General features: G+C 40.2%; 1 protein-coding gene across 1 annotated transcript in view; it reads left to right on the forward strand.

Moving 5' to 3' along the window:
* The window catches only part of PTER (phosphotriesterase related), a 594,119-nt gene that overhangs the window by 90,819 nt on the left and 483,580 nt on the right, over nucleotides 1–19,720 (forward strand). Inside the window, exon 2 of the mRNA XM_044067533.1 lies at nucleotides 7,107–7,554. Within this exon, the coding sequence (XP_043923468.1) occupies nucleotides 7,123–7,554 (432 nt within the window). The 5' untranslated portion in view covers nucleotides 7,107–7,122. The remainder of the gene's footprint in view (nucleotides 1–7,106; nucleotides 7,555–19,720) is intronic.

The following is a 19,720-nucleotide window of genomic DNA, read 5'->3' on the forward strand; positions in this document are numbered from 1 at the left end:
GGATATTTTGGAAGCAGCTACTTGGAGTTCAGTGCATACTTTCTCTAAGCATTATCACCTTCCTCTACTCTAAGTCTAGGGCTGGTTTTGCCACAGCTGTTTTGCAAGGCATGTTGTCAGCTCCTGCTTCTTTATGATTTGCCAGCCTCCCTTACCTCTGCTTTGGGATTCTACCCAATAGTAAGGACTGCAGCAATGGAAGACCTAAGAACATAGTACAGGTTTGTATCTACCATAAATGTAGATGTTCGAGGATTCCATTGCTGCAGTCCAATTTACTCCCTCCTTCCCCTCTGTGTTTAGGGGTGGTAGTGTAGGTGAGTTTACCTGCTTATATTTTTGTATATATTGTTCATGTTTTGGTGCAGGTATTTTGGGCCTTGTCTTTTTAGGGTCTTCTGACATCTGGGGCAAGAAAAGACTGAGGATATGACGCCGGTCATGCGCATTAGTACGCACTGACGTCAGTCTAATGCGCCATGACCGACGTCAGCCTTATACTCTGGTATTCGGGCCGACTGGATGCGGACTATACCCAATAGTAAGGACTGCAGCAATGGAATCCTCGAACATCTACATTTATGGTAGGTACAAAACTGTACTTTGCTGGCATACCTTATGAGGGGTGTTTTTTTTATCTTTCTGAATTTCTCTTGAAACTTGATGTAGTTTCTTTGTGTGATGTACTGAGTCAATTTCCAGAAACTGGAAGAGTGCCTCTAATTCATTGTTCTTTGCTATTTCAGCTCCTCTGTTAGCCTGGTCTCTTTTCATCTCCCACTTTTTCCTGCACTTGTTCTTTCTTTAGATGACTTCCTGGATTTCTGCATTCCACCACCAGCTTTCCTTATGTCACTGCATCTGTACCTGTCTCAACTGCGTATCTGTTCATAATCCTCACACATGCTGTTTTCAGGCACTGCCATTCTTCTTCATCTCCACCTAATTCCTCTTCTTCCTGAGGTGCTCGAGACTTTTGCTTTCTCTCTAGTCAGTGACCAGGTTTTCAGCTTAATTTATTTTGACCTTAGAGCCTTCTTTGACCACCGCTTGCAATTGATTCTGGCAACCAGTGGTTTATGCTCTGAGCTGACTATTTCACTGGGGATGCCTTTCAATCACTGACTCTACCCCATTGCTCCTACCTTACTAGGAATAAGTCTACCTGACTTGCATATTGGCCTGTCTTGTATGTGATATTGTGACTCTTTTGCTGAACCATTAATTGGCCACCATCATGCCGCTTGCCAGACAGAATTATAGAATGGCCTCTCCTTCTTTATTGTTGTTACCCCACCCATGTGGACCCAGGCAGTCCTCATATCATGCTCTCTCTCTCCTGTGCATTCAGGTCACCCAGTATCAACACCAATTCATGTTATCCTGCTTTATTTATGTAGTAACTCCAGCAAATGCTACCTGAATGCACTTTTTTCCTTACAATCACAACCCTGCTATGGGACAGAAGCTGAGATTATGAATACTCCCCTATCCTTACATTGGAGTCTGATTGCCATGAGTCTGTCACTAATTCTGATGATATCCCTTGCTGTCTACAGAAGACTCTCCCTCACCACAATTCCCACACCATTTCTGGTCTGTCCTCCCCTCAGTAGTACACTCTGGATTCCGAAGCCAAGTGGCTTTGGTGCACTGCCCTTCCACCTTGTCTCCTGGATACATAGGATGTCCAGCCTCCTCCTCCTTACCGTCATTTCATCCACTTCCAAGCTGCAGCCTGTCACTGAACCCACACTGAGTGTAGCAATTCTTAGTTCATGTTTGGCAGATGTATTGGTTTTACATCCAACTTTCAGTTAACAGAGCTATCCTAGGTAAATCAAACTGTGTAACTAGACACCAGATAGCCATTAGCTTACTGACCCATGACTGCCTGGCTTTATGGGGGCAATCACTGGCCAGTAAAGACACATACACCCCTCCTGCCATTTAGTTTGGGTCCCTGATGTTGATCAGATTAGGCTAGGTCCTCAGCCCGCATATCACTGTCAAGATACCCATTTTTATGACATTACTCAACACGACTGAATCTGCTAGATCCAGTTTTTATACCATCAAGCTGGCTAGCCCTAACTTGCCATGTAGTTTTTGATCTGTGTTCTATCTATATACCACAGCTGATGCTGGAAGTGGTTGGTCGATTCAACTCTTCCTCTCATAAGCACTATCTAGAATCTGTGTTACTGCCCAAAACTCCATTCTTGGGTGAGTTTGAGGTGGAAACAGAATGATATTGGGAGGTGGGAGGAACCCGACAGTCGCAGGTAGAACATGCAAACTCCATACAGGCATTGTTTGGAGGTCAGGATTATGTTGTACTTTGTATTTGGGAGGCAAAGACCTACGCCATTGAACAAATAATAATTCCAAAAGAAATTCTCACAGGTATTTGCACTGTAAACTCTATCTTGAAAGATATAATTGTGTTCTGATTTATTTATTTATTTTTTTTCAGACTGGCTTCCGTAATTTAGTAACTTGTCAGTTAATAATAGGCAGCATAAGAAAGAGCAAGTTGATGATAAGATTGTTAGTCTGCTATGTCCTGAAGTGGAGATATTAATTCCCTTTCATCACTTGTTATTCATATTTCTATATTGCATTCATAACTAAGAGAAATGTATGGTATTAAGGAGTATTGTAATGGTGGGAAACAGAACAACACGTTTTTACTGTATGTGTTGACTGCAATATATTGAAGGTATTGCTAGTTGATTGCTAGTATGTATGAAGATGTTATGAATATATGCAATATTTCCATATATACATTAATATTTTCCAAACCAAGTGACTTACAAATTATTGCGTGGTACTAGGTGAACCTTAGATAATAGTGAATACATTCTCACAGATATTTGCCCTGTATGTTTTATATATTGAAAGATATTCAGCATTACTTATATCACTAAGTATACAAGTAAGCATTATTTTCATGTTTCTTTATGTATCTCAGTAAACGCGCTCAGGAATCGCTTGCAAATGTATGAAAGCTCATGTCTGCCTGATTAAACAAGATATGACCCCACATGTTTAGGCTGTACAGTTTCTGAGATATGAAAAGTTGTTTGTGAAAGTTAGTGCAAAATATAATTCTGAATTTATATATGCATTAGGTACATTATAGTATATTTTGCTAGTCATTTTCATAGTTCCCCCTTCCCCTACCATAATATCAGTTGTTTTCTTTGCTTTATATTCATCCAGCTGTTCCACTCCTACTTCTGTTACAATGACAAGATTATTTACAGCATCTTTTACTATATGTTGCAGTTTTGCCTTTGCTTTTTTTAATTCTTCCATTTGTAATGTTTACATTTCCATTGTTAGTATACCACAGCTTTCTCCTTTGTGTGTGTATAATAAAGGTAATGAGAGCATGGCTAGATAGGGATCAGTTATCCAGATATTTCTTAACAGGATAATTGTGATTTCCTTGTTATCACCAAAGCAGTCCTACATACCTACGTTGTAGGGTTTTTGAAAAGATAAACAAGAACTCTTCCTTATAAAAATGTCCAGTACCCACAATTCATGTTTTCTAATGCCACAGTTCCTGCTTTAGCATGATATATATGAAGCCTGCCTTCATTAGGATCCAAGTTAGATCGATGTAGTCCCCTGGTGTTGTGATATAACTGTTTTCCTTCTGTTTATCCCAAACACTAAAATAAGGCAAAGAAACTGGGGTCATACTTATTTAAGTCACAGATATTCAATACTTGCCATCTCAACAAGTTGTTTATTCCTTCTAGATCAACCAACATCCTAATATAGTCATTGTTACTTTGTTTATATACAGGTAAATCATTCCTTTTTTAAATAACTTTTTATTAATTTTGAAACAAAGATTTTACAAAATTATTTTCTCTGATAAATCAATTCTAAAGAATATTGTCATTCCCCTTTTCCCTTCCTTCACTTTATGATTAGCATCAAATTAGTACAAACTTCCGATATGTTTTAAATTTTTTTTTTCTGAATGAAAGGTAGAGATGCAGTTGAGACTGGATGCTGTTTGTCCATCTCATAATATATAACTGGGTTCATGAGCAGTGAGACAAGGAATTCTTCTGATCTACACTCGCTGTACATGCTTACTTATGTTCTACACTGTTATAATTATACAATCCTGACTGAGATTCATAGAGCACTTATGTATGCTATTAAAGGCACTGCTGTTCTGTATTTAGCTCTCGCCTTTGCTACTAACTCAGGATATTTCTTGATGTCAATGTGATTTTTCATAAAATAGTAGTAATAATTGCTTTTCTGCACATTCCAGATGTATTCAGCATCTCTCCCGGCATCACAGGTAACACCATAAGTGTATTGCTATATTTCCTGCTTAATGCTGTGTACGACAATAAAGTCAGCCATATTAACATTGCCTGTGTAATGGAATATTTATCGTTTCACTTCTATTCTTGCAACCCATTAATATGCAACAGCAACATTGCACGTTTTCTACAAAATCTATCCTACCTTTATTTAAACTTGATTATTTTTTTTTTCTTATTTTCAGCCCTTGTTTCTTGAGTTAGTTGCTGCAGCATTCAGTGTAGTGTTATAGTGATCCTGGCTTACTTCACTATTAAAATTTTGTTAGCAACTACATTGCTGTTTGGAGTAAAGCACTGCCTTCACATTTCACTATTTACTAGTGCTATTTAGAAAAGTGTAACAGCAGACTCTATTTAATATAAAGTGTAATCACATGTTTGCCTGCTGATGAAATAAGTGTGATACAGTACTAGTTGACGTATTCACTATCAGTTCACCTTTGTTCTGGGCATGCTAATTTGAACTCTGATCTGCTTTGGCTTCTGGAAAGGTTACTTGAAGACAAAGAAATGGCAAACTGTCAGAAAAGATTATGTACTGTTTGCTTTTATGGAACATACTTTGAAGAACTTTTCAAAATAAGTTAAAGGTACCAACAAAGTAATTGCATTTAATATGCTGTCTCCAAAAACAGCTAGCCTGTATACTTTAGAGAAACTGTTTGTGTTGTTGTGACAGGACCTTTTCACATTTGAAGCTTTAACATTTTAAAGACAAATTCATTCCCACTTTGAGCTGAGGAGCTGAAAAACAAAGCATTGTAATACATTTAATGCATCTGACTGCAAACTCAAAAGAAATTGCGAGAACCTTCATAGTACAATAACATTTTACATACCTTTCCCACATGTTTAGAGTAGTAAGAAATCAGTTACCTTTTTCTGCACATATTTAATTTAGTTAAGAAGTCATTTAACTGTTTAGGTTAATTTAAGCTTTAGTGTTTTTGCACTACAATTTTTCCAGTTATATTTTGCAAATTCCTAGCATTACCTTCCATTCTTTAAATTTCTTCGATTGGCCAGCAGTACTCATCTGTTAGTCTGAATATTTCAGTCTATGGTTTACTAGGTCGACTGTATTTTTCAGACAATGTGCTGAAGCTGTTAATCTGCTTCTTTTCCTGTAACTGCCTTAATGCCAGTATGTATATGGCTATGATTTTCTATGGTGATTTATTTGTGTACTTCTGAATCTGGGTTCTGGTTGACAGTTTGGCTGTTGTGGGGGCTTTGCCTTTTTTGGATGTTATTACTATTTACTTCTCTGCTGTTTTCAACTGATTGAGTTTTGTTCCACTTGCATTAACAGAATTTTCGTATTTAGTGGGTTTGCAGCATTTTTGTTGAATGATTTTTTTTTACTTTGTGTCCTCCTGATTTCATCTCCTTTTCTGGTAACTTTTTCTCTAGTGTTAAGACTTGCACTGTGCTCTTCCCCTTAGCAGTCTTTCAATATATTACATAACATCATCTAATTTTTACTGCAATTTCTCTGCACGATGATCCTGATTGTTACTTTTGTTTCTATCAACCTTCTAACTCCAGTTACCGGTTGTAACTGGTGTCAGTATTTTTCCGTTATTTGTCTAGTCCTGTACAAGTCATCTGAATAATCATTAATAACATTCTGTGAGTATTTTCCAAAATAAACAACTGAATGGTGCCCACTGTATTCTTTTAATCAATTTGTTGTTCTGGCTGAGGACATTGGCAGAAATACCTACTTAGATCGCTTACTGTCATACCTGAGCACTAGCCCCACTACATGAATCCATTCGTTGAGGATTTAAATATTTTTGCACATGCACTACCTCAGTTACTAAATTTTCTAGCAGTCCCCATCTCATTACCTGGAATTTCTTCTTGTAATCTATTTGCTCTCACTTTATTCTCCAAGCCATCCGTTTTCTTTTTAGCATGCAGGAAATAGCTCTTCAGTTAGATAGTTTCCCTCTCATCCCCCTTTCTCCCTTTAGCTTCCTCATTCTGTATTCTGATCAAAAAGTTTTAATTTGAACACAGTGTGTCTGTCAAGTAACAGCACACACTGACTTTCTTAGACGTGTGCTTTGAATTTTTCAGTTAAAACAATAACTTCATCACTTGCTATGCAGTCTTGAATGATTTTTATTTCCACTGTCGTACAAAATCCCTGGAATTTGTATCTTTCCTTCAAGTATCTTGAACTTATGCTGCCACCCTTTTGCTGTGCAAATCCTGCACCCCCCCTCCAAAAAAAAAAACATGGTTTATTACTGGTGACACTTTGTGGTGAAAAATGTCAGGGTAACAGAATTTGTTTTAAAATGTGGAGAAAAATAATAGCAAAGATGATTATAGCAATTAAACATGATTTTGAGCACCATGTAGTTGATTTTGTTTGTAAATTTTTGTCAACATTTTATTTTGTAAATGTTTATTTTATGAATATGTTGATTTGAATTAATCAGGGCACCATTACTCCCTTTGATAAGTGATATGGGATCCTTTATATCCATCTGAGCTACCACCAGGCAGATGTGATCTCTGTTTTAACAACTCAGGTGAAAAATGCCCCCACCCCCACTGCTACTCTACAACATCACTACTGGAAAATGAATCCAAGCAGATAATTTAAATAGTTCAGCTGTTTTACCTGTAGAATTATTGGAATTACTATGGAAGTAACATTCAGTATTATTGTACTAAACTCATCCATTATTAGAAGCTGTCATTCTAAAAATGTTTTTATTTTTGTTACAGAAAATAATTAACAAAGATGTCTGACTTATCTGGGAAGGTTCAGACTGTTCTAGGCCCTCTTGACCCAAAAAAACTTGGCCGCACCTTAACTCATGAACACTTAACAATGAACTTTGACTTTGTCTATTATCCACCTCCTCCTGAACAGGAAGACCATTCTGAGGAGCCCATTACTATGAATAGATTATACTGGCTCAAGCAAAACCCCTACAGTCACAGAGAGAACCTAAGACTCTGCCAGGAGCTTGAAGCTGTAAAAGATGAGCTGTTACTTTTTAAGAAAAATGGGGGCAGTACCATAGTGGAAAATACTATCACAGGTATTAGCAGAGATGTTAAAGCCTTGAAGAAACTGTCTGAAGAGACTGGAGTCAACATAGTCTCTGGAGCAGGTTTTTATGTGGATCAAACACACTCTCCTGAGATTCGTAATATGCCCGTGGAAAAGGTAAATTATCAGAAAAAATAACTGCTATGATAATGTGCATTTCCTGTCCTTTCAAGTTGTTTGTTTCTGTTAATGAACTGCAAGTAGAATTTAATATTTTATGCTTACCTTTAAGGGAACTCTATTAGACACATTTTAGCTCTGTATTCTTTCATCTGTAGCCTACTATTAATGATGTAATTGTTGTTTAAAAAGCGGGTCTTTACAACATGGCATTGCATTCCTGATGCTTGGTTACCTGTGAGTGTACATCATAAAATTGCTTTAGAAAGCATTATTATATCACATACACCAATTGTGATTTTTTTTTTTTTTTTTTTTTCACATGTTATGTCAAGAGTGTCCTCTGGGAATATTTTTCTTACTTGAACATTGCATTACATTTGAGTTGCCACTGTTTTGAAAACACACACACACCACACAACACACTGAAAACCAGGTATTCAAAACACTGATTTATGAAACTGTATTTCCAAATCCTGAAACTCAATACCCTTCTGCTTCATACTCATGCAAAGCATATATATGTAGTATAACCATTTGCGCTTTTAATAAAAGGGTCTTCTCCCCTGTACTTTTGCCATTGCCTTTAGGAAATGGTAAAGTAATCCTATTAGTTAACTAGCTGGCCACTGCAGTTATACCTCTCAACTGCCCAGATTTTCGCAGAATGTCCAGAATTCTGGCTCATATTTTTGGTCTGTTCCTCATAATTGTATTTTTCTGGTAAATCATTGGGATGATCTGAGGATTTATGTCAGTAAATAATGATATACATTTCAGTTTCAGACCTCATATCCTTCAGAAAATGTATACTAAAACAAACCCTGTTAACTCTAGCAACTTTCTGTTTATAAGAGCAATATTTAAAATATGTCCCTATTTTTGCCCCCCCCCCCATTTTGACAAGCTTTGTCCAGATTTCTTGCACTAAGAGGTTTAAAGGTATGGCTGCAGTCCATTTATTTTTCATAATAGTGTTAATGTATATAGATTGTGAAATTTGTGGTTTAGTGAGGAAGCTGGGCTCAAGCAAGAGTTATTCGGTCATACATCACTGGTATCTTGAATATCTGCCTGCACATTCTTAATACATTTCAGAATATTCTAGCTCCAAACTTGAACTCATTTTAGATCTGCATTGTTAGAAACTGATGGCATCTTAAGTCTTTTATGTGGCACTAATGTTCTTAAATCACTTTTAGGGGAGTTACTGTTACTTTATAATTTGTTCTGTCCCAAGATAGTCTAGTGGGGATCATTATGTTGGTATAGTTTTGATTTTTTTTAGATGAAGCTCCTCTTCCCAGAATCCATTGTGTTCCAAACAGTATCACATGTTGTTATTGTCCCTTTTTAATCTGTTATCTGCTTTTGTTTAGAATGAGAGTACTCTTGAGTTATTACTTTCACAGAATAACTGGGGGGAGAGAATATTTTGAGTTACTGCATTTTGAACATGCTTGGAGAGAGTGCCTGTACAGTGCAGTGACTACCTGTGATTTGCATTCTTAACAATTTTCAAAACAGAATTCTGATGGTCCTTTTTTGTTTCAGCCATGGAAAGTTGTTAGATTAGTTCCTTTTTTTTTTATAAAGGACATGGATTTCTTAACTTAGCATCCTTTTTACCATATCTAAGCAACCCTCTATTAAAGTAACGGATCTGGCTTGCCACTGTTTTGAGGATATGTGCTGTGCTGCAGACATTTCATGGGTGTTGGCTAGGCATGTGGTCCAGGTGGCCTGTTTCCCAACTACCCCAGTTTAGTGACTCGCTTAGAGTCACACAGTAAGTAAACAGAGGCTGAAGGAATCAAACCTTTGACTAAAGTCAGCAGCTTATTAACAGTTCATAGCCTTAATGCACTGCCCTAAATGCCAGACTATATATTTTTTCAGTGTTCTTTTTTTCCTATTTCACCTAGCAGGGTATGTTTCCATTATAAAATGTGAAGCAATTTCTTATGAGCCCTTGAGGGAGGAGCATAAGGCAGGGCAAGTACCTTCTTGGCTATTCCTATCCCAAATTTCTGAGACACAGAAAGAAGCCAGTAAGATAAATTATTTAAGCCACCTATTGTAGTATATCCTGTGGGGGGCTGCATAGTGTAGAATTATGTGCTAAGAGTTCCTTTATTTATACAGTGAAGTGGAAGGATAATTTGCAGAGAGTGTCTGTGCTTTGCAGTGACTGAAATTGGAAGGATCCTTTTACTAGACATATACACTGTGGAATGAGGAAAAGCTAAGCTTAACACGTAGATGTCTTGTGAAAGATGTAAACCAGAATTTGAATTTTTGCAACATCGAGTCCAAGTGTAATCAGTTTTCTGAAGTTGTTTTTTGGAGTAGTTTTGGTAAGTATTTGGAACCCTAGCAGCATGAAGCAAACCGGTGAAACATTGAGGGAAACTCTAACTTTTGTGACAGCTAAGGATCACAGAAGTCTCCTAGTCTGCTTGTTTTTATTGTGTAAGATTAACATCCACCGTCGGCACCCTTATAGGTTCATAGGTAGGTACTAGGCTATTGGCCGTACGGCCTATATAAGCCTAGCCAAAGATACCCTGGCTTTTACCACCCAAGAAAATTATTTTCCTGTGCCACTGTCGAGCAGAGCCACAGAAGTGATCCCCGGGGTGAATTTCCCATCTCCCATCCAATCATCAAGATTTTTCTTGAACAGTGCTAATGAGGAGCTTTGTTTGATATAGGTAGGTAGGTTGTTCCAGAGTATAGGAAGTCTCTGGGACAGGAATCTATCCCTCCAGCATGTTCTGTTTATTGTGGTGACTAGGTTTAGGTCCCTAGAGCATGTAGCTCGTAGGGATTGGGATTTCTTTAAGTGCAGCATGTCTAAAAGCTCTGGGTTTGACATAGCTTTGTGTGTTAGCAGAGATCGCCTCTGAGTAGGGGATATGCAACGGAGTAAAGCTGCAGTTTTTTGAGACGGTCTGCATAGGGCATCTCTTTGAGGCCAGTAATCCTCATTGTGAGGTATTTCTGTGGCCTTTCCAGTCGTTGTAGATGTCTTGTGAGGTACATACCAAAAGGGGCATTGTACTCTATAATGGGTCTAATGAGTGATGAGTAGAGGGGAACAATGACCTAGACATATTATCTTAATATCTTAAAATTATCATAACAATAATAACAACCAGATGCATGCCACACTGCATTCTTGAATTTGGTCACTGTTATGATTTTGCTTCCTCTTCAGAAAGGTTTCTTGACATGAAGATAAATACCACCTTTTGAAATTTGTCTCCGTCGTGAACACAGAAATTCTGGAGGCTTTACCCTCTTCAATCATCTCCAAGGTTGTTGCACTTTAGGAATGGAGATTTTCTCAACAGTCACTGTCATTGTAAGGGGCACATTTTTTCTACATGGGTACATTCAAAAACTGTTTGGGAAAACTGACAGTTTTCCAGCTTGTTAAATTCACAGTTGTCTTAAATCAGAATGTGCTCCTTCCACTTCTCTAGTATTGGATAAAAGTATGTCTTTCCCATGTTCATAATAAATTTATTGCAGAATATTTTCCTTAAAGTAAAAAGCAATAAGTTCATAGGTGTATACTACGCTAACAGCCATAAGGCCTTTTTAAGCCTAGCCATGCAGCCCAAATCTCTGACCAGTTCTGGTATCTTTGATAAGTGTAAGCAGGGGCCTGGGAGATGAACCACTTACAGGTTGCCTGTGTCCATTAGGGTCTTTCTAATAAGGTTTACTTTACTTTTTAATAAAGTAGAACAATTGCTGTCTCCTTCATTTTTTTAATCTTGCTTTTTTCTGCCATTTTTTCCAAAGCCTTATGAACATTTTTAATGTTGTAATGCAAATAATATAGCTCATACTGAAAACCATTGAAGTTGTTGGAATTTAATCTAGTTAGACAAAACATAATTGAACTAACCTTGATCAGGTTTACAGCAAATGATCAAAGCCTTCATGGTAATGTATGTATACTCTGAGCTTCTCAAAGGCTGACCGTTCTGTTTTCTTCCTTTATATTGCAGCCTTTAAGTTATTTTAATTAGGAGGTAGTTGACTCTCACACATTCCTGCAACATTTATGGTCAGAATCCCCATGTTACTGTTTCTGTCTTGGGATCATATGTCATGGAATTAGTCTTAATGTGACATAATTCAATACTCTTTTTATATTAGAATCTGACCGCTGTCTATGCTGTCTCAGCATAAGTCATCAGTTTTGTGCTAGGATGTGAACCTCAGCAAGAAAAACCTTTGCTTAAGATCCAAACCTTAATTCTGATCTGTCCTCAGTAAGGGTTTTTCAGGCTTCTCTTCCTAAGAGGAAAAATGATATTTTTCAAACCAATTTTTTTTCCACAAGGAAAATATTTTGAATTTACTGTTAAACTGTCCCTATGCAGAACCCACAAAACTTTCCACCTGCCTTTCTTTTAACAGTTTTCTTTTCTCCTCTCCCACAAATTTAGCTTTTCCTTACACTGATGTCACTGTGCAGAGTACAAAAAAGCATTGCTGAAACAGGATTGATTGGTAAGGGATATTATTTGCTAATAGGGTGGCCGCAGTGGTGCAGCGGTTAGCATTATCACCTTACAGCAAGAGGTTTTCCAGTTTGATTTTCATCTGGCATGCCTTCTGAGTGGAGTTTGTGTGTCCTCCCTGTGGTCACGTGAGTTTTCTCTAGGTTCTCCTGTTTCCTCCCACACTCCAAAGACATGCAGCAGGTTGATTGGACACTCTAAATTGGCCCTAGGACCAAGTGAGTGGTGTGGATGAACTACCATGACGGGGCTAGTCACCCAGCAGTGTAAACCTTGGTTCGAGATGATTGTCACTGTTGAAGTGACACCCCAACCCCATGTGCAGAAATGGGAAAAGGGGTTGAGCATCAATGGATGGACATTGTTCACTAATAAAACTCTTGAGATGCTGAATGACAAACTCATGAGATGCTGAATGACAGATTGTCTTTCGTCTGTGCATATTGTTTAAATTTGAGTTTGCTTAGTCGTAAAGTGGGTGATTCTCAATTTTCCTTCAAGATTCCTATAGAAAATTTTCTTTTCTGTTTTTCTTCTTTTTGTTTCTTACAAATAGAAACTGGGAAGTACAGTGCATAGGTGGGCTGAAATGCCTCTTGTGTTCTGCTCCTAACAACAAAGAATGAGTAGGGGTAACCTACAGAGGGACAAAGATTGAATTCCTGAGCATCAATTGCTTGAAATTCTTCCTGCTGAAGATCAGAGCTCCACCATAAGAAATTGGCAGTGATGCTGGGAGTAATTTCCCCCTTCTTCATGTTGGTGCATCTGTGGAATAGGTATGTATAAGTTCAGGGGGTGTGAGGGGCTTGCCCCGCATGTTGGTGGGTGCAGGGAGACTTGCCCTCTGCAAAAAAAATATTTAAAAAGTGTTTTCTCAGATGTTTTTCAGGGAAAGCAGTTCAGATGTTCTGATCTTTAGTGAGATGAACTTTGTCCACACATAGTGTTAGTCATGAGCGGAAGTCTTGGCTTCATAATCTTATTTTCTGAAACATTGCATTAGTATGAACTTGGATTATCCTCAATTTACATCCTGCTAAAAAGTTTTATTTGGGCTGTTGTGTCCACAACATCACAGCAGCAGCACAGTAAACTTATTGTCGTAATGAAAGGGCATGTTATTGCCCAGTGGACCTTTATGTTGTCACCGGACACATGCTCGACAAGCATATGTCCGTAAAACAAAACATCGAACACAAATACACGAAAGCGCTTAACATCGACAAGCGCTTCCTTGTATGTGTGCCTGTTTCGTAGATCGGACTACAGTGCGGGTAAGAGAAAATTTCCTTATCCCCACTGTAGTGCAATCTCGGAGTGAGAATAATAAAGTAGGTGGGCTGTGGGGGGTGCAGGGGGGGCGAAGCCCCCCTGCATAAACATAGATTTTTTTTTTTGAACTACACATACATGGAAGTGCTTTTCGATGTTAAGCGCTTTTGTGTATGTGTGTTCGATGTTTTGTGATTCAGACATATGCTAGTAGAGCATGATATGTGTGTGTGTATAAAATATATATATATATAATGTGTGTGTGTGTGTGTGCCCGCATGTGTATGTATACACATGTGCACCCATGAGTATATTTATTCATACAGTCACTCATTCAACATAGCATTCAGTCTGTAGTGTATCATATATCATAAATATTACTGAGTATCTTTGAATCACTCACTAGATAATGGGATGTGGAGCTGATAAGTCATCTGCAAATATTTGTTACACGAGCAGGATCATCCATGAAACGGAATAAAATTGGCTAAAAGGGCACAGGTTAAAGGATCTTACTATGAGGTATTCTGGCAGAAGGCTCATCTAACTGGACTTGACACCATGTTTGTTGCAGTTCATTTTCCTTCTTCCTACATTTTAAGACAATTCTTTCTATTCACAGAAGCAACCAAGTGGCCCATTGTGTCACTGATGTCCTTCAAGGATGCATCTGCAGTCCTTACAAATGGGTTGTCTTGTCGTCAGGCAGCCCTTCGGTCGGCCGGATTCCAAAGTCTGGGTCTGGCCTCGGCTGGTGTCGCACTTCACCCGACGTCATAGCTGCAGTTCTTCGGGTATAAAGGCATCAGCCGATGCCATTTTCCTCAGTCTTTCTTGCCGCGTGGCACCCGAAGCAGAAGCTGTTCGCAAGTGCCGGTCGGTCAGATCCAGAGATTACTACTACCGAATACTACTTCGAAGACTTCTAAAAGCTAAGTATCCCGTTGGGGACTCTTTCTTGCCTCAGCCGATGTCAGAAAAAGTGAATAACTGTTTAACTTGTGGGAAACAAATACCTCATAAAGATTTCCACTCTTACTGCTTACCTTGTTTAGGCCCAGACCACGACGTAGCAGCTTGTTTAGCCTGTGCTTCTTTCAACCGACGACGCTTAGACGTCGGTCGGAGTTTGCTGAACAGTTTTTCGCTCAGTTTTTGCGACATAATGCCGTCGGATCCTCCGACTACTCAAATTGTTAAGAAACGCAAACAAAAGTACCGACACTTTCGCGGTCCGCGGTTTGGCGAAACCACGGTTAAGCAAACTGCGAGTGTCTCGGTTTCGGCCGAAACCGAGCAAATGGTTCAATCTTCAGCCGAATCCATGACTACTACCGAGGCCCCTTCTACCCTAGTTGAATCGGCCTCTGAAGTTTTACCTACTACTGTGGTTTCACAAGACTTATCGGACACCATCCCTTTGGATATTTCTACCCCAGCACGTGGTGCTGCTAGGCCTCCTGCAGCCATGTCTATAAAGGCCTTTGCCAGGGCTAAAGCAGCCAAAACTTCTAAGTCTGTACCTGTTAAGCACCCTGCGCACAGGCCCAGTTCCAGTTCCCAAATGCTTACTCTGGCAGGGGATCTCATCTCTTTAATAAGGGGATCCCAATCTCACCCAGACAGGGCCTCTCAACCTCCAGAAAAGAGACCTAGAGCAGAGCCCCTGAGCCAGTGTCCTCAGATGACTCTTCTGATGATACAGACAATACAGACCATCCAGAGGCTCCTTTTTCTACTTATGAAGATTCCGATGCTGAAGAATCGATTCCTTCTGCTTCTCCACCAGAGGAATTTTCTTTTGGGGAAACTTTACATGCCATGAGAGCAATTCCAATGGCAGGGGCAAGATTTCTCAGATTCAAGGAAAAGGCTTAGGACCTTTTTACACTTACCGCAACATAGGCCTTTAGCTATACCTCCAGTTCTTCCTGTTGTGGATGATGCATTTAATGATGCTTGCACTGCTCCTGATACTTTACCTCCAGCCCCTGCTAAGCCCGATAGGTTCTACAGGGTCCCGGACACTCATCACCATTTATACAAGGCTCCTTTCGCAGATCCTGAGACTATCTCCCAGGGGCCTAAGGCAGTAGCCGACCTCAGCTAAAACCCTCTCCCTTCTGAAAGGGAATCCAGGTCCTTAGAGAGATGGGGTAAAAAAGTATACACCTCTGCTACTCTCTCAGCTAGAGCATTGAACTGTCAGTTTCATATGATCCAATACCAAGAGTTTATGCTTGATCAGTTAACTAAGAAACTGTCCTCGGATGATTCTTTAGATAAGAAATATGTTCTAGAAATGGTGAATAACATTCAGCAGGTTAGTAACCATTCCTTAAAATGTGGCTATGATGCACTGGAGGCTTCATTTAGATCAGCCATGACTGGCACAGTTATAAGAAGGCATGCATGGCTGAAAGAACAGGTCTTGCCGGATCATGTTAAGGCATGCATGGCTGAAAGAACAGGTCTTGCCGGATCATGTTAAAGCAAAGCTATTAGATGCTCCTATGGATAAGGTCAGTTTATTTGGTTCTCCTGCCCAACAGGTACTGAAGAAAATGGAAGAGAAGGCAAAATCTGTACAAACAGTGAAAGATTTCTTACGGGTTCAGCCTCCAAGGTTTAGCAGGAACTGGCCTTCCAAAAATTGGTCCTTTCCAGACTCCTCTAAAACTCAGAGAGGCAGGAATAGGCGTTCAAGAGGCAGAAATCAATCCAGAGGAGGTGCCTACAGGGGACGCCAGTGGCAAGGTAACAACCAATGAGGCACAGACACAACCACTACCACTGCAACAGGACAATCACAGTGACTTGGCTTTGACACCGCCTACCAGGGAACAAATAGCAGCACCCTTAGGCGGAAAGTTAGCATTATTTTCAAAAAACTGGCACTATATCACAAAAGACAAGTGGATTTTGCAAACTATAGACCAAGGCTACAGGTTTCATTTCCACACTTTACCAGGAAAAAGAGGAATGCCAAACCTACCACCAAATCAAAAGACAGAAGCTCTAAAACAAATAGCTCAATTAGCAAGGATGAGAGCTGTGGAAAGGGTACCACCTATGGAACAAGGCAAGGGATTTTACTCCAGACTCTTCCTGGTACCAAGAAAAGAAAAATTGGAGGCCTATTCTCGACCTGTCCGCTTTAAACACATTCATCATTGTTCCAAAATTCAAAATGCTGACCCTACAGCAACTTCTTCCCATGCTGGGCAAGGAGTATTGGCTGGTAACTCTAGATCTCAAGGAGGCATACCTGCACGTCCCCATACGACCAAATTGCAGAAGATACCTCAGATTTCTTGCAGGATCAGAGCATTATCAATTCTCAGCATTGCCCTTTGGCTTATCTACTGCTCCCAGAGTGTTCACGAAATGCCTGGCATCAGTAATCGCTCACTGCAGGCTTCAGGGAATCCAAATTTATCCATACCTGGACGACTGCCTGATACAAGCGGACAACAAAAACAAGCTAACAGAAGACTTACAAAGAGTCATTTGCTTACTACAGGCCCTGGGATACACAGTCAATATAAAAAAGTCAAGACTGATACCATCCCAAACAATAACCTTCTTAGGTGCAGAATTGGACACAGTAAAACAGATGGCATTCCTAACTGCAGAAAAACAAGAACAACTTCTTCTACTTCTTGGCATTAACAAAGCAGAACAAACTAACAGCAAGGAAAGTACTGCAGGCCTTGGGCTTCATGGCATCCTGCATAATCCTGGTCCCCATGCCAGACTGCATATGAGAAAGCTACAGTGGTACCTAAAGAATTTATGGTCTCAACACAGGCACAGCTTAGAAACCGAAATACCACTAATTCCATGCCTGAAACAAGAGTTCCTATGGTGGGCTCAGGCATGCCAGTCAAACCCAGGTTTGCCCTTCCACAGCATTCAACCAAGCCAAACCATCACAACGGACACCTCAGACCTCGGTTGGGTGGCCCACATGCTGGACAAGTGCATACAAGGCTTATGGACTCCAGAGCAGCTGCACCTGCACATAAATCAAAAAGAAATGCTGGCAGTACAACTAGCAATCCAGAATTTCAGACCATTCCTCCAAGAAGGCCAGTTGATGATAAGGACAGACAACACCACAGTCATGTGGTACATCAACAAACAGGGAGGCACTCATTCATACCCTCTATGCCGAATGGCCCTGGACCTATGGAATATGGCTCTGAGTTACAACATTCAGTTACAAGCAATTTTTGTACCAGGAAAAGAAAACCTCCTAGCAGACATATTAAGCAGAACTACCTCGGATGCTCACGAATGGATGCTACACCCGGACATCTTCAAGGCCATCACAAAGAAATGGGGACTGCCACAAATAGACCTATTCGCATCCCCACTCAATCACCAGCTCAAGAAATTCTGCACAAGGACATACCACCCACTTGCTTGGAAGGTGGACTCTCTATCCTTCAGTTGGAAAGGCCTGACAGCATATGCATTCCCACCTCTTCCTTTGATGCACAAGGTGCTATTGAAAATCAAAGAGGAACGTCCAAGGATCATTCTGATAGCTCCAGATTGGCCAAGACAACATCGGTACCCATTACTAAGGAGCATGTCTCGGGGGGAAAATGTGGACACTACCCCTGATTCCCTTGATGTTAACTCAGAGCGACTACAACATCCTGCATCCAAACCTGAAAACTCTGCAACTGACTGCCTGGAACATTACATAAGAGCAACTAACCCAGATTTATCCCAAAGGGTTAAAGACATTTTCCTTGAGGCCCGCAGACCCTCAACAAGAAGGAACTATGCAGGAAAATGGAAAAGGTTTCTCATTTGGAGTACCGACAGGGGCAAAGATGTGTCAAAGGTAGACATTGCCAACATCCTGGAGTATTTGGCAGAGCTTTTCCATACAGGCCTGTCCTATTCCTCCATCAAAATACATGCATCAGCTATTTCTGCAGAATACAGCTTCGATCCACCTGTCTTTTCGCATCCTCTACTCCGGCAGTTTCTGAGAGGAATTAAAAATGTGAAACCTCCTAGGAAACCACCATTACCAGCATGGGACTTTAACTTTGTACTAGAAAAATTGACACTTCCCCCTTTCGAACCAGCAGCAACAGCAGATCTTCAACACCTATCCTGGAAAACTGCTTTCCTGCTGGCAATTACCTCAGCAAGAAGGGTTTCGGAACTACAGGCTTTAATGGCAGTACAACCCTTCCTAATCTTCCATCAAGATAGAGTGTCCATGAGAACTAATCCTACATTTATGCCTAAAGTGGTATCCAGAGTGTCTTTAAACCAGGCAATCCACCTACCTACCTTCTTTCCCAATCCATAGAACAGGGGGGAAAGACTGCTGCATACCTTGGATGTACATAGACAGTTACGCTACTACCTGGACAGAACCAAGGGCAATAGGAAAACTGACCAGCTTCTGGTAGCATATGCAACAGGAAGGGAAGGAAAAGCAATTTCCAAACAGACAATCTCCAAGTGGATAGGAAATTGCATTAGATTCTGTTACTCCTACCATGGAAAGCAAATTCCACAGAACATAAGGCCTCATTCTACAAGGGCTACAGCCACTACCACAGCTTTCTTACGAGGAGTGGCTACCAAGGACATTATAGAGGCTGCTACTTGGACCTCCGTGCATACATTTGCCAAGCATTATAACTTACCTTTATACTCTAGATCCCGAGCAGGGTTTGCCACTGCTGTTTTGCAAGGGATCCTAACTACACCATAATTTCTTCTTCCTCCTCCCCTAGTTTGGCTATGGTATTCTACCCATTTGTAAGGACTGCAGATGCATCCTTGAAGGACATAGTACAGTTTTGTACCTACCATAAATGTAGATGTCCGAACATAATAGCATCTGCAGTCAGGATTACCCACCCTCCTTCCCCTCTGTGGTACTCCTAGGGTATTTGCCCACCTAATAGCTAGCTGGGGGGATCTCTTATGGTGTATTTGTTTGTATATATGTACATACATGATTATTTTTTGTGTTTGCCTTCTACTATTTGGAAACATTGGCATTTATCCAAAAATTTAGCTATCCAAGAAGGCAACTGGCATCTGGGGCAAGAAACACTGAGGAAAATGGCGTCGGCTGATGCCTTTATACCCGAAGAACTGCAGCTATGAAGTCGGGTGAAGTGCGACACCAGCCGAGGCCAGACCCAGACTTTGGAATCCGGCCGACCGAAGGGCTGCCTGACGACAGGACAACCCATTTGTAAGGACTGCAGATGCTATCCTGTTCGGACATCTACATTTATGGTAGGTACAAAACTGTACTTTCTCCTAGGATAGAAAATAAAAAAACGAACAAATAAACCTGA

This window comes from Protopterus annectens, chromosome 3.part1, assembly GCF_019279795.1.
Source record: "Protopterus annectens isolate FY-2018-M chromosome 3.part1, PAN1.0, whole genome shotgun sequence".
In the NCBI taxonomy this organism is placed as follows: domain Eukaryota; kingdom Metazoa; phylum Chordata; order Ceratodontiformes; family Protopteridae; genus Protopterus; species Protopterus annectens.